This window comes from Talpa europaea (assembly GCF_964194135.1).
Source record: "Talpa europaea genome assembly, chromosome: 12".
Classification (NCBI taxonomy): Eukaryota; Metazoa; Chordata; class Mammalia; order Eulipotyphla; family Talpidae; genus Talpa; species Talpa europaea.
Genome location: NC_140079.1, coordinates 73,260,010 through 73,283,752, shown reverse-complemented (window position 1 = coordinate 73,283,752; position 23,743 = coordinate 73,260,010). Strand labels below are relative to the sequence as shown.

Sequence of the window (23,743 nt, the reverse complement as noted above, 5' to 3'; positions counted from 1 at the left end):
AGCAAAAGGCTGCAGTCACTTGTAATGATACTGTGGGTTTGCGGGGCAGGGCTGTTCTAATGCTGATGGTTGAAGAATCTGCCCTCTACCTCAGCAGAAATCATCATCTTCCAAACTGGAAAGTGCCAGGCACACAGATGCCCAGAGAGGGTGTCTCCACGGAGGCCGCTGTCCTGGTGGAATGCGGGCAGGTGAGGTGAGGAGTGGAGCATCGGGGGCAGAAAACCAGCTGGCAGAGAATGTGACACCTATGGCTGAGGGGTGTCCAGACCAGCTCATGCAGGTGTCGGCACAGCCCCCACGGCCACCCTCAGAGAAAACACCACCGCCCTCCCACCATGGGTTTGAGAGTTTAATACCTTTCTGTGGAAAACTTCTTTAGATAACCACACAGAGAAACCCCCCCCCCCCAGCTCCTTTCAGACTTAAGGAGGACATTAAAAAATGCAGGCTTTGGGGTCCACTGTTCCCTTAAAGTTCCAAAATCAAGGCTTGGAAATGATTTGACTTAAGGAGCAATTACATAAGGCTCGCCTGGGCCTTTGGCAAGGAGGCACGCAGCTTCTGGGCAAGTTCAGGGCGTGAGTCTTTGGAAAGGTTCACTTCTGGGGTTATGGCTACAAGGCAAGGAGCTGAAAATGTGGGTTCATCCCCCTCTCCAGTCTGTTGAGCCAAGACCTCATTTAGCACTGCCTAGACCAAACTTTGTTCTGCCTATTTGAGTCTTTCTTTCTTCCTTTACACTTATCAAGGAAATATTACAGTTAAAAGCACCTCCTACCTACAGGGCAAGTTATACTGCCTGAGAATTCCTCCCGGCAGGGGATTCCTTCAGACTATTCAGCAACCTCTCGGACAGCTCAGGTTGGAGACCTCCTCACTAATGCACTCACCCCCTCACTCACTCAGTGCTTGTACTGCTCCGTGTGGCGATGGAGAGGGAGGCAGAATGAGGTCCAGAGCCCCAAGTACACATTGCAACCTTGGGGTGGGGGGCTGGGAGACCCTTCCCAGTACTCCAGACCATTGGTCTCACCTCTGTCTGCTCACCTCCACAGCCCTCCAGACTGCCCTGCGGGAGGGCTACAGGGAGAGGCAATGGAGAGAGAACCTACACACACCTCCTGGACAGGGCATCTGCACAAGCCCCACGCTTGTCTCAAATGAAATTCACGTTTCCTACCTGGAGATCTTATGCACACAGCCATGCTGTATGGTCCATGTCACAGTGCTCACAGGCACAGAGAATTCTGGAATTTCTCACTGACATCTGCTCCCTGGGTGGTTTTACTGTTGCATCTGTTGTTATTTTAAACCAAGAAAGTGAACCCCAAATTTGGTGTGTCAAATGTCGACCAGGGTTTGAGCTCTTTGTGCTCTTCCATTCTTTCTGATATTCCCAAGGCAGCAACAGCACAGTGACCACTTTGCTCTGGGCCAGGACAAGCATTCAGCCTGCAGTGCCCAAACTCTGCCACGCTGCAGGGATCCCCCTCCCAATAGCGAGCACAGAGCTGAGGAATGTCTTTAATGAGCATGTGAAATCCTTCCCACTTGAGGACCAGAGAAGCAGAAAGTAAGCCCAGCAAACAGTGACATAGTACTGGCACTGTGTCATCAGCAGGGTGACCAAACCAGCAAGACTGGCCACTCACCCATTCCTGGGCAGCTGTGGGGCAGGGGTTCTCTCAGGGTGGGGGGCTGGTGAGGCACAGCCCTGGAGCTGAAGGGCTGGCCACAACAGCTGCTTGCCTTCAGCAATGGCTCAAGTGTGGGCCATGGATTATGGGCTGGAGTCAGCTGTCGCCTGCCCTGCAGAGGGGTGGAGGTGTGGCTCGAACGAGAAGTGACTTATGGGTTCAGGTTGAGAGGTCTGGCCCCATTTTTAAAGTTCAACTTTTAATTTGAGAACATTACAGATTTGCATGAAGTTGTAAAAAATAAAACGAGCGCACGTGTGCCCTAAATGTATGCATTTCCCCAACAGTAACAGGCTGCAAAACTCTGAGTGCAGATCACACCAGGGTACTGACGTGGGCCCCATCCACCCACCTTCTTCACCTTTTCCACCTCTACCTGAATTCCTGCATGTGCAACCTCATCAATGTGGATCAAGGGGTCCTACGCCATTTTTAAGAAAAAGTTCCAATCGCAAAGATTAAAAGACACACTGAAATGTGAGGCTATGACCCCATGTAGCTTCACGCTGAAGCTGGTATGGGGCACAGCGGACGCACGGGCTCGTTGGTCACTCTCTTTCCAGCAGGAGGGGAACACATCCTCACGGAGCAGGCAGCCATCCTTCCTACCCATTCTAAGCAAGCACTCCTGCCCACAATCACCCCAAGCCCCACCTGAACTCTCAGCCCCAGAATCCTACCTGAACTCCATGTGTGCTCCAAATGCCCACCAGAGTCCAGAGCCTCACCTGAACCCAAAAGTCCTGCCCTGCCTGAGTCCCACATGAACCCTACCTGAACCCAGAGCCTCAGAGCCCCAGAGCCCTACCTGAGCTCCCACTGAACTCCAGAATACCACCTAAGTCCAAGAGCCCCACCTGAACCCAGAACCCCATCTGAGTGTGGCATGCCCAGGGTTTACCTCCGTGATGATGAAGAAGTCATCCCCAGGTTCTCCCTGAACTACGATTTTCTCTCCATCTTCAAACTGGACGGGCTCCAGGGCATCAGCTACTGTCAGGCGCTCCCACTTCTCCAGGGACTCTAGGGCAGGCGGAACAAGGGCAAAGTCACGGTGGGGTCCTCACCCATGGAAACCACAGAGCCCTCCTCTCCACCTCAAATGCTCCCTCTGAAAGCACCCACAGTCAACCATCATGAGTAGGCTTTGCCACCATAGAGGAGTAATTTACTGACACAGAAAGCATATTTCTGTGCTAAGGGGCAGGTATTTCTACAGGAAAGCTGCGCCCTAGGAGTACACAGTAATCCTCAGCAGGTGGAGAGAGTCTGAACAGGGAGCGATTTTAAGACACGCCACTGGTTTAACACAAATAATGGGCACTGAAAATTGAGTCTGTTAACTTGGTGTGAAAATATTTTTGTTACCTTCAAAATATAATAGAATCTCCCATAATTTTGCAAAAACACTGAATCACAGCAAAGCACTAGGGCTACTGAGTGGTTTAAAATAATCCAGAGTAGTTCAGGCAATTATCTGTTCAAAAGAAACACCATTCATTGCCATTCAAAGAATATGTAACTGTATTTATGTTGCAATATTAAGGCATAACGTACATGCCATTATTTTAGTTCCTAATACTTAACTCCAGTTCCCAGTTTATCTTTAAATGCTTCCAGAGTCTATGTATCTCTTCATTCTTCCTCACACCTTCCCTTTCCTGTCAATACCTATGCTTAACCCCAGGAAGGAAAAAAAAAAGTGCTCCCTTTATAGGAAAATAATAATTGCCTGATTATTTTTTTTTTTGGCAAAAGGAACTTTTCTGGCCTGTACTTATCAGATGCTGCTTATGTAGGTTAGCTGCTAAAAATAAAAAGCAAAGCATTTATTTCTGATCTAGGTTAGAAGGGATTTCTCTCCTTTAAAACTCCTGTCGACACTATGTGTTGCAGAGGACAAGTTTTTGAACAACCCCAGGTTGAACAAATTCTGGGTAGGGGGAGGTGGTTCCATGCACAGCTGCCCTCCAGCTTTCTTAGAAGAAAAGTTGTAGGTGGAAGCTGCTCACCAACTCAGCACCGTGGCAACCTCAGCCAATAGTGGGGGTAACCTCCGAGTCTGCAAATAGTGCAGGTAACCCAGGAGCAAGATTGCAGGCTTATTAAAGAGGGAACTGGTGCTCAGCCTGACACATCAACACCAGTGTTTGCTACTGGTTTCCTTACAAGGGTGATAAGAGGTGTTTGATTTCACAAGTCCTGCTGCAGTGAGAAAGTTCAGCCCTACAAATTTGATAAGCAGATTTTTCCTGACACATTGGAAATGGGTACTATTCTGAGGTCTAAAAAGTAAGGTATTCCCTGACAACACAAATCTGAGGAGAGAAATGTCAGGAGAAACTGAGAGGGAAATGGCAATTTATTGGCCCGTTTTTCAAATGTTGCAAATCCCTGACTTGGGTTTCAACTCAGGAAACACAGCAACATTTGGGCCATTTTTATTGCAATTCAAATTCCTGTGCCCTTGAGTTCCAGATGCCAAAGGTCAGTTCCATGCAACCCGCTGCGGGTGGTTCCGCTTTAATAAACCCTGTTCAGAGAGGGATTTTCGATTCCACACCACAGAAAGGATGCAGGGTAAATTCCAGCCAGGGTCCCCAAAGCCTCGCATAGAAGCCAGCCTATAGTCCGAAGACAAGACAAAGCAAAGTGGGTAAGCATGAAAAAGGAGGTCCTCAACGCAGCTCCTGGGAAAGGGGAATCAACCGCACAAACCTTGGACGTAGAATCCTGGGGCTCACACCTCACCTGGCACCAGGTGCCCTGCAGCAGCACCACCTCCAAGCTCAGTGCCCATCATGTGACTAACCCTCCAGGTTTATGAGGAAATGCCAGAACCTCAGACACAAAACACACAATGACCACTGCCAACATTTAACTGGAGGGAAGAAACACCAAGGTCACATCCTCCACCAGGTGCTGAGAAAGGATTCCCGCCTACCAAGGCCAGCCGCTGGCTGCTTTTTTGAGGACATTGTGCAGCTAATGTGACTGAATGGATGAAGGGATGAGTCTGACTGTCACTCCTTCCCAAGGCCACGGAGAAGCTAGTGGCAGGTGGCACTCCAGGGGAAACAGATCCTGAGAGAGAGGCTGACCAGAAGCTGTAAGAACATCTGACAGGCCCACGAAAGCCACAATGTTAGAAGAAACCCCTCCAGCCTGGACTCTGCCTACTCCACAGAGAAGCCTCATCTGCTTAGTTCAGTGCTGGTTTCTACACCATTCTTGCCTTCCAGGTGCAGTTGTCACTTGGGACGGCTCTGTCATCATTGGATCTGGGGTGACCGGGTGGGTGACAAATTTGGGAAGGTGACCAATGCATGCTGGTGACACCTGGACCAGGACCTCGCCCTCCCTGCTCTGGCTGAAAGCAAATAGGAGATAGGAGAAGACTGCAAAGGTCCCAGAGTTTGGGATTTTAACATGGAGCTAAAATACCCCTTCCTTCAGCCCCTGCAAGACCTTGGGGACTAACCCATGAGGTGGCCAATATTTTTTTTAGCCAAGTAGACTTTAAAAGAGAAATACCAGAAAGAGCCAGACACAAAAAGCCACAAAAGTGTAGGATTCTATTCCTGTGCAATATCCTGAATAGGTACAATGCAGAGAGAAGCATCAGAGAGTGGGGGTCCAGGGCCCAGGGGGAAAGAGAGGGAATGACTGTTCATGGGGATGGGGTGATGAGAAAATTCTGGAACGAGATGCTGGCAATGCATACACAACACTGTGAATGTACTTCATGCCCTGCATGTGAAAGTGGTTAAATGTGGCTAGTGCACATATTACGAAATAAGAGTCATGGCTTTCTCTTATTTCAGGGAGGATTCAGAGAGGACTGGGCTCAGAGAGATTCTCCCCAAGAAGGGGAGTTGCCAGCTTTGGGGTGACAATCATATGGGAATGGGCCTGAGGGTCTACTGAGGGACACCACTCCACCTGCTCCACCCATGTGTACTGGGCTCGAAGGGTAGAAACTAGGCCGTTTCACAGGGCTCAATTAATATGATAGATATTGGAGTTTTAGGTCAGGCTTATTTACGCCCCGTATGGAACAGAGCAGCCAGGTTTCTGTTGTCCCATATTTGCTACATTCTTAGGTGCTGCTAACAAATAAGTAAAGCTATATGGCCAGGCCTCCCCTGTGGAAAATTCATCCTCTGCCCTGATTTCCTTTGAATTTAATCTGTCTCCTAAGAGCTGAACATCAGTTAAGTGCTGGGTCCCCTGAACTCCTGTGACCTTTGCTTTCAGCAACTTGAACCTGGTCTGGCCTGCAAGCACCCCGCCCCTCAAGGCTGCATGCTTCTTCTTCCCCTCCTGAGCTCTGTCTTCAGTACTTCAGAAGTCAGGAGTCTCTGGCCCTCTCTTTGAAGCTCAGTCCTGCCTTCTGCTGGCTCAGTTCTGTGTATGGAACAGGGGGAGGCTTCCTCTGTGAGGATTCCGTCCTGTCCACATCAGGCCTGGTCCACAGTGAGCCACGTCTGCTATGCCTTCTCTCTGGCTCTGCCATGTCTGGCTCCCCTCTGCCTTCCACAGCACCTCCCAACACTTCTCCAAGTCACTAATTCCATTTGTAGTCATCTCCAATTTTTTTAATTTGGGAAAAAAAATCAGAATAGAAGACAGAATAATATAACTAACATCTGTACTGAATCAAGCTATAGGAAGACTTTGTCATAATTGCTTCAGATCCATTTTAAAAGCAAATATTATTCCTGATAAAATCAAAGACCCCTTATATCACTTTCAAACTGATTTTTCTTACCCTAGAAGCTATGGCTCAAGGGTTTGTTGGGAAAAAAAACAACCCACAAAACCCTGTTTTTCATTAAAGAAAAGATTTTGGGATTCCCTTCCGATGGGTGAGCTGATTCCTTCGTAATTTCACAAAGGCTGTATCGTGTTGCCAAAATGCTGAACATGTAGCACCTGTGTGAGCTATTTATTGTGTCTGAGAAATGTGTTGATCTAGTTTATTCACTTTAATGCCCATAAAAACTGCATCACACAAACATACAGGATCTCTAATAAGAATTTTTGGTTGTTTCCATTTTTTTTTAAATTGGAAAAAGAATTGCTGGTGTGAACATCCATATCTGCATCACTTCACATCCCTGTGAAAAACTCTTGAAGTAAAGATCTAGACTTCCCAGCATCAGTTACATCTATCCTGTTTTAACAACCCTAATTTATTCCCGAGGTTTTATTGGGGTCCTTGAGTTGTCTCCTTAGCTATTCCATCTAATTTTTAACCTCGCTCTATTAGTTTTCTCTTTAGGCCTCTGTTCTTGTTCTGTTGAATTTGTGTTCTTAATAAGTTCTATATTGGAATTTGTTTCTGTTTCTTTGGCTATGATTTCTTCCTGACTGGGTTCTTTCCCATCTATTGTTTGCTTCTTTTAGTTCTTGCACTGGGGCTGGGTTGCACAGTGATCAGGTCATTTTTTCATTCTTTCCAGCTGGTTGAAGTTTGACAAGGCAATTTGGCTGGGAAGTTCTTCCCCTTCCCTCTGACATTCAGTTTGAAGGGTAGGCAGTGAGTACTTTCCACATCTCTGTAACCCGAGCTGAGGGGTTGGGTAGGGGAGCTAAAAACAGGCTGCTCCAGGACTGAGACTCACAGTGTCTTCCAGGATCAATGCACCTAGAAGGGGGCTGTCCCAACGACATGTGGAACAGCCTAGGAACTGCCATGATCCCGATGCAGTCCCGATCTCCTGCCATCATCCAGGAAGATGAGCGCCAGGGGATGACACCTTTCACACCCAAGGATGTGTATCTGTCTCTATATCTTTTTCTCTTCACTCCATTAGGGTCTGAGAAAATGAGCTTATGCCTTACTCACCATCTTGTCCCAGAAGTCTGGCTAAGGATGTTTAAGGTTGGGAATGATATTGCAAAAAGGTTGGATGGCAATTTCCAGTGGTTCCAGAGCTTGACCACTCAGGCTCTGTCACTCCCTGTGTGGGGTAGGTGACCCTCCCATGGTCAGGAGGAGCTTTGTCCAATGTGGAGCCACTGGCCACGTGGGTCTATGCATATTTAAATTGATTACATGAAATAAAATTAAAATTCAGTCCCTGGATCCCACTTGCCACATTGCAAATGCTCAACACAGATGTGGAGCAACTTCATAGTCACTGGAAGTTCTGGATATGGCTGGTGTAGAACAATACATGGCATTGTCATGTCGTTCCAGCGATTTCATAACACCCAAAAACTATGGTTGGAGAGCTGTGTTGACATTCCTGGAAATCAATACAAATGTAGCCAATGTGTATACCAGACCTCAGGAAAAGAATGATGGGAATGGCATCAGGAGAAACCAGGCTGAGAAAAACCAAAACAGGTCAGGAAAGAGTTCAGCACAGCTAGTCACACTGACTAGAACCCAAAGTGAACTTGTATCTCAAAGCCAACCGACATGGGGCAATGTGGGGAGAATGGCATTGTGGTGGAGGGAGCAATGGACAAGCAAAGCACACAGATGGAGAACAGACACCCCACGAAAGATACCTGGTGCTCTGGAGGGGTGGACACAGACTTCTGAGTTCTACCAACAGTGTTTATGTGTGTGCAAGCATGTAGGCATATGTGAAGTTCATATATACTTGCATGCATGTGTGCACACATGCTTACCATGTACACACATGTGCAGACACATGTGTGCTGTGTCTGCACATATGTATAGGCATGTAATTGTGTTGTATGTGCATACATGCATGTGTGTGTGTCCCTGTGTGGGTACATACCTGTGTTTGTATACCAAACCTGCATAACATCAAGAACACTCAACCTGCCAGCCAGATAGGAAATGTGGGAACAGTTGAGACTGGTTGGCAGGTGGTGCTCAGATGAGACCAGAGGAGGCCACCTGGGGACAGATGGCCAAGTGGGAGCAAGGGATATGACACTGACCCAGGATGGAGACCTTGCTTAGGAACTCCTCATACATCTTGCGCTTCCTCAGTGTGCTGCCCTGTGTGGGAGAAAGGAAAACACAAAGAAAGTGGGTCTGTGTTCCTGAATCATTTCCACATTTCCCAAATGAGTAACTCTTAAAAGGACACCCTTCGAGCACTCCATGTCCCAGAAGCCCCTCAAGTGGCCCTGGTCTGAATGAGCCGTCCCTTTTGTGAGGCCCAGCTCCGCCTCCCTCCTCCAGTCACACCTTTCTCGAGCACCCAGTCCATCAGAGCCCCGAACTGGGGTTTCTACATGCTAAATAGGGGTGTCCAGGAGGTGGATGGTCAGTGCTGGATCCCTCACAACTCCCCTCCCCACACACCTGTATGAAGAGACACTAGGGCCAACACACAGAATCAAGTGTGTGATGTGGAAGGGAGAGTGCTGACAAGGGCTAATGTCCCTGGATCCAACTGCCTGATGCTGGTTCTCAGTGAAAAGAGACACTGAAGGACTTTTCCCCAATCAAAAGCTTGCTGAATAATACAAAACCAGTGAACAGGGCTCCTTTTGCCTTCATGTGAATTAGAAATGAGCACTCATTGCAGAAACTAGAATTAGAAATGAAAAGTAGAAAGGGCAGCCCTCCCAAACATGCATCTCAGCACGCTGGCGGGCCCTTGTGCCAAGCAGAGTGCAGCCCTGCTCTTGGCCACACAGCCTGTGGGCAGAGAGGAGTCTGGATTCTGGCTCCTCTTGCCCCACTGTGCACGGTGTGTACCATGTACAAACTTCATCATGCACATGAAAATCCACTGATGCATGTGATTAAGCACTGCACATACAGGAAACAGGTGTGCAGTAGAGCAGCAAGCCTGGTTTGTTAAAAATTCGAATGGCGGGGCCTCCCTGGTGGCACAGCGGTTGAACGCTGGGTTGTAAAGCTGCCCGCAGCCTCTTCAGGGCAGAGGTTCGATCCCAGGCCGCCGGGCAAGGGTCCCACATGGTGCGCAGACCTCTCCTGCCGCCCGCTGCTCCCCTCAGCAGTGTGCTTCGTCCGTCTGCCTGTTCTGCTCCCTGCTCTGGCTCTGGTGAGTTCTCTCACCCTCCCGCGCTTCTGACTGTATCCAGTACTTGTACAAGTAAATAAATCATTAAAAAAAATTTTTTAAATGGCTCCTGGTTCACCTGGGATGTGAACAGGATAAAGAGGCAAGATCCACCAGTGGCCTTGGGGAAGGAGGCAGGGGAGGAACAGCATGATGAAAACATACCCAAGTCAGAGTGACTTTGTGTTTCAGACACTCACTCCAACTGGCATCAAGCTGGCAAAAGTCCTGGTGGTGAGCTGCTCTGACCCTCACCCCAGAGGCCACAGAGGCTCAAGTTATCACCAAGTGATCACCCCGGACAGGAATCAGGGAAGCAGGAATAGAAACCCAGACTAGGCTCTACAATATCAAAGTACCACCTTCCTGGTGTATTATTTTTGAATTCCTACAATACCTCAAGACAGAACACCATGATGAACAAATGGAAGATAAATGGAAGGATGTATGCAATCTCTGAATAAATCCCTCCTGTTCTGCTGCTGCTGGTGGTAATAGTGAGGGTGGTGGTGAAGTAGTGGTGCTGATGGTGGTAGTGTTGAGGTGGTGGTGATAGTGGTGGTGATGGTAATGAAGATGATAGTGGCAGTGAACACAGAGTCTAGGCAGTGCAGAAACTGGAGTCCCTTCTAGGCAGTGCAGAAACTGGATGCCCACGCCATGGCCGCCATCTAATCATAGTGCAGAAGCTTCTGTCGCCTTGGCCCAGGTATTAGGTGGTCTTGAGTCTTTGGGTTTTTGTTCTGGTAGATAAGATACCTTATAGATTCTAAAATTGAAACTTGCAACTGTTTTATCACAAGCCTAGCCTAAAGCCACAGAGAGCTCAAAAAAAAAAAAAAAAGCTGAGGTGGGAGAAATCAGGGAGGGTTGGGGGCACAGGGATGACACATTGCTGTGTCATCTGGTGACACATTGCTGTGTCATCTGACCAATGTCAGCTCAATGATCGTTTTTGGCTCCTTTGGGGAAGGTGAGCAAGGGTTTTAACCTCACTGAGCCCCATCCTGGCCTCTGTACAACCCAGAGCAATGGAAGGGAGAATCTTCTGGGATTCCAACAACTTGAGTCTGAGCAAATATCTTGGGAGATGACCCTCCCTCTGGAGACACTAGTGGCATCTTCCAGTTGAGTGCTAAGTGGACACATGGCAGGTCCATTGGCAGGATGAGGCACCAAATCTGCCAAAATCAAGGACTGATGTAAAAACGGATGCATTCTTGCAAGACACACCCTTCCGAGGTGGCCGCTCTGTCATTTTCTCTCCCAAGACACATGGGGTTCTGCAGACTATGAGCACAGTCACCACTATTCTTAGTGCACAGGGATCCAGAATTAAAACAGAGGAAGCGCCTGCTCCCTCAGTGGTTTAGGAACGTCCCCAAATATAAGGTTCCAACCACAAAAATCCCACAATCAAGATGGACTCAGTGTGGACAATGGAGAGAAATAGGGGATTATGGAACCCAGGACCAGGTGCATCCAGAGGATGCAGGAAGTGCTGCCTCCTCTTCATTGTCCCAAAACTGCCCATACCCCTCCCACGGGACAGACAGTGTCTCTCCCAGCAGTGAGTATGGGGTTAGCAGGTCTGAGACAGAACATGCACTGCACTAGAATTCTTTCTCCAAGGGGGTAGGGATGTTGCACTGCTTTTCCCTACTGCATCCAGAGACTTGAAAGGCCTGGCACATGGTGGGTGATATCCATGCTGGCTAAGTGCAGGAGCAAGAAGCCCAATGAGGTAGTCCCCCCCAGCCTGCATCACGAAAGCCCCAGGCATCACAGCCACCAGGACACACACCACTCCCTGGCTCCCTTTGGTATGCTTGGATGGGGCCAGTGGGACAGGACTTGTTCTTCAGACTCACCGATGACTGAGCTCATACCCTGAATTTTCACCGGCCTCCCATCCAGCAAGCTCAAACCACAGCCCTCTTTTTGCACACTGTACCCCCAGGCTGACCTTCAAGAGACAAACAAGGCTCTGCTGGACAGGTGGCAGCGAGCACAGAGAGGTTCAAGTTCCGTCCCCGGCATGGGACTGGCCCCAGGGATGGGAATGAGGAGAGGCCAAAGGTCTCAGGTCACATGCTAGCCTGTCACCAGGGTCCTGCTGTCCGACTCCTGTTCCAAGCCCAAGCCCAAAGGCACTGGCTCTGTGCGAACACCACCATCAGAGTGCACCCCTGGCTCTGCCATCAGCAACAGCCCACCACTACCAGGCACCCCAGACCACCCAGTCACCTCAGAACAGGCCAGGACCCGCCACCACTGGGTGAGCACAGAAGGCCAAGGAGCGTGACTTCCCAAAAGAGAGGCACACGCCTCCCCAGTCTCTGCCCGGTGACCTGTGAGGGGATTCCTCCAGACAGCGTGGGCAGCGTAGAATTTTTATTTTCCTCCCTATCCTTCCAGAGTGAGTCACTGTGGGACTCTCTCCCCCTCACAGGGCGGCCCCAAACTGCCCCAAACTTTGCCTTTTCCAGATTTGTATGTTTTATTTCCACAAGGCAGCAGGGGTGGGGGCCCCAGGCCTGAAGCCGGGTCATCCCTCCAGCAGGGCGGCCCGCGGGGCTCTGAGATCTGCTCCACCACCAGCTGGTTTTCAAAGAATCATGTCACTCTCTGCACAGACGCCCCAGTATGCGCACAGTTGGGACTGAGGCCCCTGTGACAACGGTGACCCCTGGGGTGCTCCCCACCCATAACAGCCTCCCTGCCATCCACAAGCATTCCAACAAGTTCGTGCCCCTGGGGCCTTTGGGACCATCCTAACAAGCCGCAGTGGACCTGTCTGTGTGTACCCACTGACACTCCGCACCAGCTGAGAGAGGAAACCTAAGCCGATGTGGTTTAAAACACCCAGGGTCAGTCCCCACAGCAGGAAGTGCACAGGCAAGTAGTCCAGCCTGGAACAGTATCCTCCAGGCCACCAGGGAGCCAGGCTGCAAGCATCTCTTTGCTCCACCACCCACTGGTCTGAATGAATGAATTAATGAATGGGTTTCACTCTCAAAGCCTGGTTTCCTAAGAATCCTTCCAGGATGGGCCCAGCTTGGGATCTAGCCCCACCAGTATGACCTGCTCACGGTGTTGTCCCCTGGCCCTAGCAGGCTGACTCACTTCCAAGGAGACCACTTCTTGGGCTTTCTAGGTCTACACCACAGCCCTCTTTGCTGTTCTAGTCTGAGCACAAGATGGTCCCTGATGCAGCTGGAGTTCTAATCATGGAGACCATACCCCATTCCGGAAAGTTGGAAGGGGATAGGGGAGGAGGGTAAAAGGGACTTCCCAGGAATCTAGCTGCCTTTTAAGAAGTTTCCAGAATCCTTCCCACACTTTCCACCCACCTCACATGCCCTCTACAGGGAGCAGGCGTGGCAGGCACAGGCTGCAGGGGTGCTCACCATGAGAATGCGCCGGTAGCTGTCCCGGTCGATGCCCCAGAGCTTGAGGTCGGTCTTGGCTTTCACCGTCGCTGCCCTGGGGGTGCCGTAGATCAGAGCCAGCTCCCCAAAACTGCCTCCCTCGCTGATGCTAGTCACCCACTCTCCATTCACATATACCTTCAGGCAACAGAAAGAGAAAGGTCAGGGGGCATGTAGGTCACATGGTCGTTTCCCTCAGTGCTGTTCAGAAGGGCTCCTGCAAGAAGGGCAGGGCCCACTGCAGCCCCTGGGCTCCCTGCTTGTGGGCAGAACTCCCAAGCCTCCCCCTTGCTTGCCCTGGCAGGGTCTGAATCTGTCAGCCACTGTGCACCCCTCACCTCAAGCCTTCTCCAGAGCTGCAGCTGGACAGGCCAGTGGCACCTTCTAGTCCTTATGTCAAAACCTCAAAGACAGGGCCTCCCTGGTGGCACAAGGGGTTAAGACGAAACCTATGAGGCTGTTCACAGCCACTGCGGCACAAGTTTGATCCCCGGCCAGAGAGCTGCCCACATGGCACAGCAGACCTCTCCTGACTCACCCACTGCTCCCCTCAGCAGTGTACTTCAGTCAATTCACCTGTTCTGTTCCCCACTCTGTCTCAGGTGAATCTTCTCATGCCCCGCACCTCTATCCTGTACCCCAGTTCTTGTATGCATAAAAAAAACCCTCAAAGACAGATGGGTCCTCCACTGTCAGTGCCAATAAGACTGGCCAAGGATGAAGATGGAAGCACTGTCCTGGTCTCCTGGCAGAGCAAGCCCTGTCTGCCTCCCTGGTGGGCCTTTAATATGATTCCTTGTCAACCTTAGACCTTGCTGATGGGGATCAGTTTCTCTAACTGCACCAGTGAGTTGGGCTTGACACTTTCCATGAGCATCCCTGCTCTGGTCTCTGCTCCCACACAAGCAGCACCTCCATGTCTGCCTTCTTCATTCACAAACTGCCCCTTCCTCTGGCCACTCAATGCCTCCACCTGAGCAGCGTGGGCCCCTCACCCCTACCACTACCAGCACACCCTGCTCCAGGCCCAGAAGACACCATGCTAACTGGACAGCTCCCAGGCAGCCTGGGACCAGAGTCAATGGGAGTAAAGCCCGCACTGCTGAGTTGCTGTGTAGAGAATCACCCAGGACAAGATTCCCTTTCAGCCTGCGTGGGCTGCGCCCTCCCCCCGTCAAGTGTGCCTACTATGCATTGACGGTGCACGTTCCGGATCCGTGCAAGAATACTGCAGATTGTTTATTATGCCATGCTGATGCAGATTCGGTTACTATAATTGACACAAAGCTCTCTTTATCCTCTCAGCAAGTCAATGAGCTTAAAGAATAGTTCCCATTGGCAAAATGGGTCCATATCAGGAAAGAATGGATTGCGATGAATCATGGAAGCAATTCTTATTGAAATCAATGACTCATTATCTTGATAATAACTGATGTACAGAATTGCCTCTGCAAGCAAATACCATGCAGGTGATAACTCCATCACTTGTGCAAGCGAGGGTCAGGGAAGACGTCGTCGACCACAAAGTCTCAAGGGAAATGGAGATGACAGGTGTGCAAAGGCAGAGCCCAACCTAGAAGCACCTGTGTCTACCTTTAACTGCCTCTGCCTACCCAAGGAGCCTGCCAGCTCCACTGCCCAGGCTTAGCCTGGGGTGGCCCGGCTCCTTCTTCATCTCATCGCCGCCAGCCAAATGTTCCTGGAAGGAAGTCAGGTAGACTTGAAAAGAAACCCAGCTTTCCGTGGACAACGCCCTCAGGAACCAGAAAACCTGTGTCCTGTCCATCCGGCTGTGCCACAGACACGGAGGGATGTACAGAGAGGGCCGGCTCCCCCAGAATGTTCATGGGGAACTTCTGTTTCTTGCCTTCTGCTATCCCTGGCTCACAGCCGGCCCTCTGCCTGCTGTGCTTGGGTGTTTGTAAAATCCTGTCAGTAAAGCTCATTACAGGCTCAGATCCTAAGGGTTTTCACCATTCAGATCAAGGAACTAAAGGTTCCTGTTGCTGTCCCAGGTGACAGGGCCCTGAAGATTAATCACCCCAGTTCTCAGGGGAATCACACACCCTTCTTTTATTCGATGTGTCTGTGGGCTGTCGGCTTAGGTTTTCATGGTGGCCATGTAACAGAAATCCATTCTGGATGTCACAGGCCATGGGACTGTGTCACAGCTGCCACCAACACTGTCTGGTGAGGGTTACATGCCCTCAACTCCAGACAAATGTCTGGGTGGCATCTGCTTGGTGCAGGGTGCGCGCATTGGCTCAGCCTCAGCAGGTTGTGCTAAACACCGCAGCGCTGGGGGTCCAGCCCTGGTACAAACAGCCCTCCGCCAACACCCACCACAGGTCTCCATCCACGGAGGCCCTGCGAGGCACTGAAAAGGATTGCGAAGCCTCTCCACTCGCACTTTAGGGAAATGGGGAAGCCACGTCCTTGAATGGCTGGGCAGCGGGGAGCAGACCGGACTCCCAACCCCCTTCCAGAGCATGAGGACTCAGGAAAGAGCGGAGGATGTCTTCTCAGCGCCCAGCCCTGGTGGCTGAATCCCCAACTTCACTAAGGCATCAAAGTGGGGGGAGGGGACTGCTGCTGTGGGCATGGCCAAGGGGTCCTGAGGCCCAGAGTGCATGGCGTGGGGGCCATGAGAACCCCCTTCCTCTCCAAGAAGCCTGGCTCCCTCTGCGGTGTCAGAGAAAACCATTGTGCAGAGCCTCAGCCAGGCAGGGCTGCCCCACAGAACACAAAGGGCCCATCCTTCTCAGGACACTGGCCTCTGTCACCACTCTGGCGCGTAGTTAGCCCCACCCCAGCTGGTACCCAAAGGGGCTACTTCTTGCTTTGTCTCGTTTTTTTGTTTTTTTCTTCTTCTTTTTTTAAAGCAAAATGGTTACCCCCCCCCCAACCAGGCTACATTCATCCCTACCATGGACTGCAGTTTCTCCACTGCTGTGTATTCACTCGTTCACCCCGTGTGTGCTGAGTGCCCCTCAGTGCCCACATGGTTCTAACTGCTGGGGTTCAGCAATAAGAGTTCCTATTTATAGGGGACTTATCAACAACCAAGGGATGAGCTGGAGGCAAATCACCACACAGACACGTGGTAAAACCTCTAAGCCTTTGAGAGAGTGGGGCAGAGAATTCTGGAGAAAAAGCCACCACAGAGATGGGGTTCAGAGTGCTCCCCTTCCAAGGAGCTGAGTTTGAGCCCAACCTTGAATGGCCAGAGGCCATCAGTGCAGAGATTTGGGGGAAAAAAGTGTCAGGCAGTAAGACAGGATGTCTGGACGAGCAAAGGTCCCATGGTAGGACTGGTAATTGGAGGGTATCGGATGCAGCAAGAAGACCAAGGGGAAGAGGTGCCAATGGGGCAGGAAGAAAGGAAGGAGTAGATGTAATTCTGGAAGCTAAGGAGGTCCCCGGAGACTGATGTCATCTGCTCACATGTGTGATGCTCCCTCTGGTGCAGTGTGGAGCACAGCCCAGGGCAGCTGGAGGGAAGCATAGAGGAAGAGACGAATGTCCAAGTGCTCAAGAGACACAGCCCTTGACCCGGTCACTCAACAGGTGGTGTGTAGACCTGGCACCAGAACTAGCAGAATGCTAATCTATCTCCTGAATCAGACTCCCCGGGGTTGGGGTATTTTCACAGGTGATTTGGACACAGAGCCAAGCTGCAGAGCTCTGACTCCAACTTTGGCAGGGATGGAGGTGGGGACAGTGACTGGATTGAAGGCATATGTAGCAGCTGCTTAACAATGGGCCTCCCCTGGTGGCGTAGGCAGTTGAGCGCAGTGCTGTGAATCTGTCTGCAGCCTCTGCAGCGCCGGTTCGATCCCGGCCGGCTGGCAAGGGTCCCACATGGCGCTGCAGACCTCTCCTGTCGGGCCCGCTGCTCCCCTCAGCAGTGTATTTCGTCAGTCTGTCCGTTCTGTTCCCCACTCTGTCTATGGTGAATCCTTTCACCCTCCCACGCATCTGGCCTGTACCCCGGTTCTTGTATAAATAAATAAATATATCTTAAAAAAAAAACAAAACACAAAACCCCAGCATTGTGGTCAAAGGTAGACTGGATATTATTACTACAAGGACTTCAGATATAGACCAGAGCTGAGTGAACATCATCCACTCAGCCATGTCCCCCCCCACCAAAATCCAACAGACAGGCAGCTGGGGCTGAACCTCTACCCTGTGCTCAGACTAGTGGCCACAGCTGCCCCCCAACCTGGGGCATTTGAGCTCAACAAACGTGACTGCACAGAAAAGCTACAGGGTATGGAAAGAACATTCTGGGTTAGTGAAGACAAAAGCCCAGTCACCTGAGTTACCCAGTTAATGGAGACAGAGGGGCTGTGTGGCCTCGGCACCCCGCATTCGTTTCACACTTGGCCCAAAGCTGACTTGTCACAGCCTGCACAGAGAAGTAACTCAAGCGTGCTATAAGACTGTTGTTTTTGCTGCAGAGATGGTGAGAAAAAAGCTAATGGCCCATCCCCTCCTGTATTCCCAGGCTCCTGCGACGAAGAGCAGGAGAGCACCTGTGCAGGTGAGTGAGCACCTGTGACCAGGTAAATCAGCTTCCCTATGTCTACCCTGGACGGCACGGCCAAGTCCACCTGCCTCTCCCTGCTCAGTCTGGAAATTCCACTTCTCCCCTGAACCGGGTCATGTAGAACAGCCATGTGGGTTCTATTTCACCTCCCAGGCAGACCTGCAGAACCCCAAATCCATCACCAACATGCCCTCCTTCTGCCCTTAGCCCCAATCCCATAGACCTCCTACAAGGCAAGATTCTGACAGGATCCTCACCTAAGTTTGGAGTAAGATGGTGTTTGGAGGGCTCCACAGTACAGGAGAAAAACTTCACAGCCAGCTCTGGCCCACACAGTACCCCCAAAATGACTAGTTACCAGAGAACACCCTGGAAGCAGGACCTTCTTGTACAGCACAGAAACTGGCACATCCACATTCACAACAGCACTGGTCACAATTGCCAAAAGGTGGAAATAACACAATGTCCACTGGTGGATGAATGGATAAAGGAAATGTGGTCCGGTCATACAATGGAATATTATTCAGCCTTAAAAAGGAAGGAAATTCTGACACAGCTACAACATGGATGAATAACTGAAGACATGTGCTCAGAGAAATAAACCAGACAGAAGAGGACAAGCTCTGTATGATTCCACTCAGATGTGGTCTCCGGGGTTACCAAACTCAGAGACAGAAAATGGACAGTAAGCACCAGGGGCTGGGGGAGGGAAGTGAGGAGTTCATGCTTGATGTTTCATTTTGGGAAGACAGAAACAGTTCTGCAGATGAAAAGTGGAGACGGCTACGCAGCAATCTGAACGTACTTAATACCAGAGAACTGTACTTCAGAACAGTGACGTGAACATTTTGCTATATTTTACCAATTCAGAAAACAAAAAAACCAAAGAGCCCCGGGCACACACTGAAGAACAAAGGGCCTCAACTATGGAGCCAGATGGCCAAGCCCTGAACATCCTGTCCCTGAGGACGCTGGGCAGCTCAGAGGTCACTCCCACCTTTGAAGGTTGGGAACAGAGGCCTGGTGTGCAACCTAGAGCTGGGCAGGGGCGGGGCTGGGATGGGGCGATCCCGCAGTAAGGAAAGGCCCTGCCCAACAAAGGCCTGGCAGGATTAGGAAGGAACCAGCCTTAAAGGGCGCTCAGTTCCTGAGTCATGAAATGGGCAGCTGAGTATCCTTTCAAGTAAAAATGCTATGTTCCACGAATAAAACAAGTTGGAAGATATTTTTATATTTAGAGAAATGGATTATAGCCCTTGGCCACACACACACACACACACACACACACACACACACAGACACACACACACACACACACACTGCAGCAGGCACTTTCTGCGTCTCTCTGGAAAACCATAATTTGAACCGAACCTGATACTTTTGGCATTCGGTCACCGGGCTGCCTCTTAGGGTACCCCTGATCTTAGGGCAATGTGCATCTGCAGAAGGGGAGGGATGCTCAGGGTGTCCACACCAAACCCCAGCCTTACAGGGCCAGAAGGTGTGTTCCTGGAAGGGCCCTACCTTCTGCTGGGTTGTGGGCCTGTTGGGGCAATAATGAGGCTGGGCATGAGCTCCCCTCCCTCCTGCCCTAATGAAACTGGTATCACTCTAGCCCTAAAAGCCATGTTCAGAAGTCTCACAATAGGCCTCCATGGTCCACATGCCCCGGCCAGGTCATCCCCTGCCCCCTGGAAAGTAGTTTACAGAAATGAGCAAACATGCGCTCGCGGGCCTCAGAGGAGCTGCTGCAATTTCCTACCCAGGAGCAGTAATAACAGTCATTATTATAATATATATCCCCATAACTCACCCGGCGAGCCAACATGCCACTTTTTCATTCCAGATTCCTTACTGAGCATCTTTGATTCCTTTAAATGTGGCCTTCACCCACACTGCTGCTCTGCTGACCCTGGGTGTTTATCCTGTGTTCCCAGTGCCTCCCACATCACAGGAGTGCCCCCTTTACTCAGCACCCCCCCCGGGCACTCCCTGACGCCCACCCGTCCCGGCTGGAAAATCCACAGAGATTGATGGAGGTGCATGGCATAGGTGGGCATCAAAGGATGGCCCCATAAGTCATCGCCTTGTTCCATTTGGGGGCCTGACTGTCCCGAATTGAGACAGCAGCCAGGAAGTAGGGGGTCTGCCCACGGTGCCTAGACATCCTGGCTCAGGCAAGCTGGGTTCAGGGAGCCTTCAAGCTGCCATTGTACGCGAACTGCTGCTGCAGGGATGGGGCTGGGGGTGGAGGGAGGGGGGAGCCTGGATCTGCCAAGACAATATATTTGGGGGATTCTGGTTTGGAGAAGGTGACTTCACTTTTTCCCTTCCAAAACTGCCTCCACAAATCCCTGGCCTGGAGAGAAGCCAGCTACAACACTTCGGCATTGAAAGGCAGCCAGGGACGGGCAGTTGGCTAAAAGGGAGGCTGGAACTGCCCTTTGACTCAGGCATCAGCCCTGATCCTTATCCTAGTGAGGCCCCAGGGCCTGGCTCTGTAAGGTTCCATCAGGACTAGGAGGGGTGCTGCTGGGATGAGCCACTCCTGTCCTTAGGAGACCAAGCCAGCCACTTTCTTCCAGTGACAGATGAGGGTACTGGGGGTCAGTGGGGTGGGACAATGGGGTACTTTATAGTTTATAAGGAACGTGCCATCTTTTTGGGCCTGAGTAAGTCTGGACAGATGCCAGGATAGGTTCAGAATATGTGAGGAGGTGGGACAGCCCATAAGAAGACACTAAGTCATACCAAGGCAAGGAAAGAAGGGAGATTTCAGGGCACCATCCCCAAATGAACAAAAGGCATGCCTCCCTGCACTATTCCCAACCCACCCATCCTGGCTGTCCCTGGTCAATTCTTCAAAGTGCCAACTTTCTGCTCCAAACGGCGATTCTAGCTGGCATTTTGAAGATGTCTTTGGAATTTAATTTGAAGATTCATATAACTTAATTAAACATAGAAAGGGAAGAACCTGTGAGGGACAAAATGCAAGAGCCAAAATCTGAGTGGTGTTCCTGGCTGAGGGGGAACGTGTCAGTAGGGGAGCAGTAGGAGGGAGAGCTGGATGTGGTTCCACCTGGAGGGGAGGGGCTGAGGCCAGGCAGGGTCTTGAAGCATGAATAGGAGTCTGCAACACAGGACAGAAATGAAAAAAAGAAGAACTGGAGGCAAGACACTCATCTTTGAATTTCCTGCTTATTGTCCATCTCCCCGACTACCTATGACCCCACTGAGAGCAGGGGCCATATTACTTACACACACCCTTACCCATAGGTGTTTTTGGAGACAAGCATACAGCAAGAGCTCAATAAACATTTGTGCAAGAAAACAAAGGGAAGGAGGCAGAGGGTGAAGTTGGAGAACAATGAAGGATCAAGAAAAAGGTGGAAAAGGGTCACATCATGAGAGATGGGAGCCAGGTAGGAAGACCTGGTTTAGAACCAGGAAGCATCTGACCCCACAATATCCCAGGGGCCAGCTCTCTCCCTGAGCTCTGAAAGCAGGAGAAGCTCCAGTAACGGCCAGGTCCAAGGACGATGCCCAGCAGGATGCTGGCCACATCCAGTCTGTCTTCTCTATTTCCTGGGCTGGTATTTTTTTTTTTTAACCCAAAGCAAAGCCAGCCGGAGTTGACTTTGTGGGCTGGCAGTCTGCACCCAGGGCTGGAACCATCACTGCCTTCTAATTCTCCCTCCTCCGCACACTTCCTCTGCAGCTGCAGGCAGCCCCAGCCTTCAGCTCCTGCCTCAGTTTCCTTCTTTGGTGCGAGACAGACACTCCACCCAACACAAATGTCTGTTCCTGTGGCTCAGGCTCAGGATGGAGCTTAGAATGGAGAGCCCTCAAGTGACTTGACATGTGCCTTAAGGTCCCAGCTGAGTCATTTCCTGTGCTTCCATCTAGATTCTGACCTCAGGTCTCCTCTGGTTTCCAGAACACAGGCATGATAGTGAACACAGGTGGGCTGCTGGGAAATCAATAAGAAATGCCCACTCCCAAAATAGTTCAGCCTATGACACAGGACAGGACCAGAAATAACTCTCTGGGCAGCACAATTAGGGGTGGCATCATCGGACAGCAGCAGGTGAGGCCACAGCAGGAGGCAAGATGAGAAGCCCTACTTTACAGGGCTCTGTAAGGGCAGGGTGTGGAGTCTACTAATGCCCTGTCCCAGTGCTGGTGCCTGAGGCCTGGATGGGACTTGGAGGCAACTGGATCTGGCAGCGTGTGGGGCCTGGAAGACACAGGCTGACTGTATGCCAGACCTCACTGATGCCAGAGAAGACACAGCCCCTGCCCTTAGAGGTCTCCAGTCTGCACACTGGGGCCACAGGGAAAACCATGGTGCTGCAGAGGGGACAGTATAGGCAAAGGCCCTGTGACAGCAAAGCACCAGCACATTCCTGGAACCAAAGCCCTTTCCTATGGTGGTGGCTCCAAGGATTCTAAGCAAGAGGCTGATACACTCAGGTTCCACTGGGAGAGCAGTCAGCAGGCCGGGAAGGAGCATGCCCAAAGCTATCCATCAGGGGCCTGACTTGGTACAGGCGCTTGAAGGAGAGGTACCCCTTTCTGAACCTGCATGACTTTACCATCTCAGCGGCCCCACAGAAGAGTCAAGACAGGTGAAAAAAAGCCAACAGAGGCAGGTTGAAGGGACAGGAGAACACAGTATTCTGCAAGAGAGGCAGTAAAACTCAGGCATTCTGAGAATAGGAGCTTATGCTGGGTAGAGAAGTCAGCAGCTCTGGGTATCAGACATCTAACTCCTGCCTACTTTGAAAAGCGCTGACATCCACGTGGGCAAGCTTGGGGGTCACAGGTGCTGATTCAGACAGAGTGTGGTCAAGCAGTACCACCCAGGGCTGCAGTGGGGGGAGCAGAACCAACTTCAAACCATGCTGTGGTATTTTGACGTTATCTTTTAAATGCAATATACTCCTTTCTGGATTAAAACATTAGAAACATATCACTCAGAAGTTCTTCTCAACCAGAGCTTGTCAGAGACTGCAAAGTCTTTAAAACCAGACAGGCGCAGAAGAGCCACTTCCCAAAAACAGTTCAGAGATACTTACATCTACTTCTCCTTGATCAATGACGTAGAAGTTATCTCCTTCATCCCCTGTAGCAAAACAAAAAATACAAGCATGTATTGTAAAGATGAATCTCAGCATTGCTGTTTTTCTCGTAGACAATAATTCTGCATTGCTATTTGACATAGACCACGGCCAACCGTGGGTCTCATCTGCTTATTTAAATTTTTTAAATAGAAACTGAGGGCCTCCCTGGTGGCGCAAGGGGTTGGGACGCAGCCTGTGGGGCTGTTTGCAGCCTCTGCAGCACGGGTTCAATTCCCAGCCGGCCAGGTAGCAACCCACACGGCGTAGCAGACCTCTCCTGTCTCGCCCGGTGCTCCCCTCAGCAGTGTATTTCAGTCAGTCTGCCTGTTCTGTTCCCTACTCTGTCTCTGGTGAAATCTCTCACCACCACCCCCAACTCTGGCTTGTATCCCAGCTCTCGTATGCATAAATAAATAATAAATCTTTTTTTAAAAAAAGCCTTTTAAAAATAAATAAATGAATAAATAAATAAATAGAAACTGAACGTATTTAAGGAACACAACAGGGACCATCTGCTAGACAGACACAGTGAAAACAGTTAATGTGGTCAAGCCAGTGACAGGGGCTCCTCACCTGTCCACCAAAGCTTTGCAGAAGGGCACCTGATCTGCCCCCTTAGCACATTTCCAGCTTCCAATACAGTTCAACATTTTTGATTGACAAGATTACGGAAACATATCGGGTTGACTTGTTAAGCGCTCACAGTGACTTTCGTCAAGGACAATGAGAGTTTTATGTTAATGTATTTTTCAGTGAATAGTCTGTGATTCCCAGATTGGCTTTGCTCAGAGAAAGAGAAGGGGACGTACCTTGCTGTATGACAGTCTCCCCGGCAATGTGAGTGACAGGGAACATGGCATCGAATATGTCACTGGAAAAGAAAGCACACCGGTGTGGGAAGTGCCCTTGCCTGAAC

General features: G+C 50.6%; 1 protein-coding gene across 1 annotated transcript in view; it reads right to left on the bottom strand.

Moving 5' to 3' along the window:
- Positions 1-23,743, bottom strand: part of PRKAR1B (protein kinase cAMP-dependent type I regulatory subunit beta) — a gene marked incomplete at both ends in the record, with an annotated part of 96,395 nt that overhangs the window by 17,508 nt on the left and 55,144 nt on the right. The window contains 5 exons of the mRNA XM_084250872.1: positions 2,602-2,723; positions 8,625-8,685; positions 13,132-13,290; positions 22,783-22,829; positions 23,637-23,698. Coding sequence (XP_084106998.1) covers positions 2,602-2,723; positions 8,625-8,685; positions 13,132-13,290; positions 22,783-22,829; positions 23,637-23,698 — 451 coding nt within the window. The remainder of the gene's footprint in view (positions 1-2,601; positions 2,724-8,624; positions 8,686-13,131; positions 13,291-22,782; positions 22,830-23,636; positions 23,699-23,743) is intronic.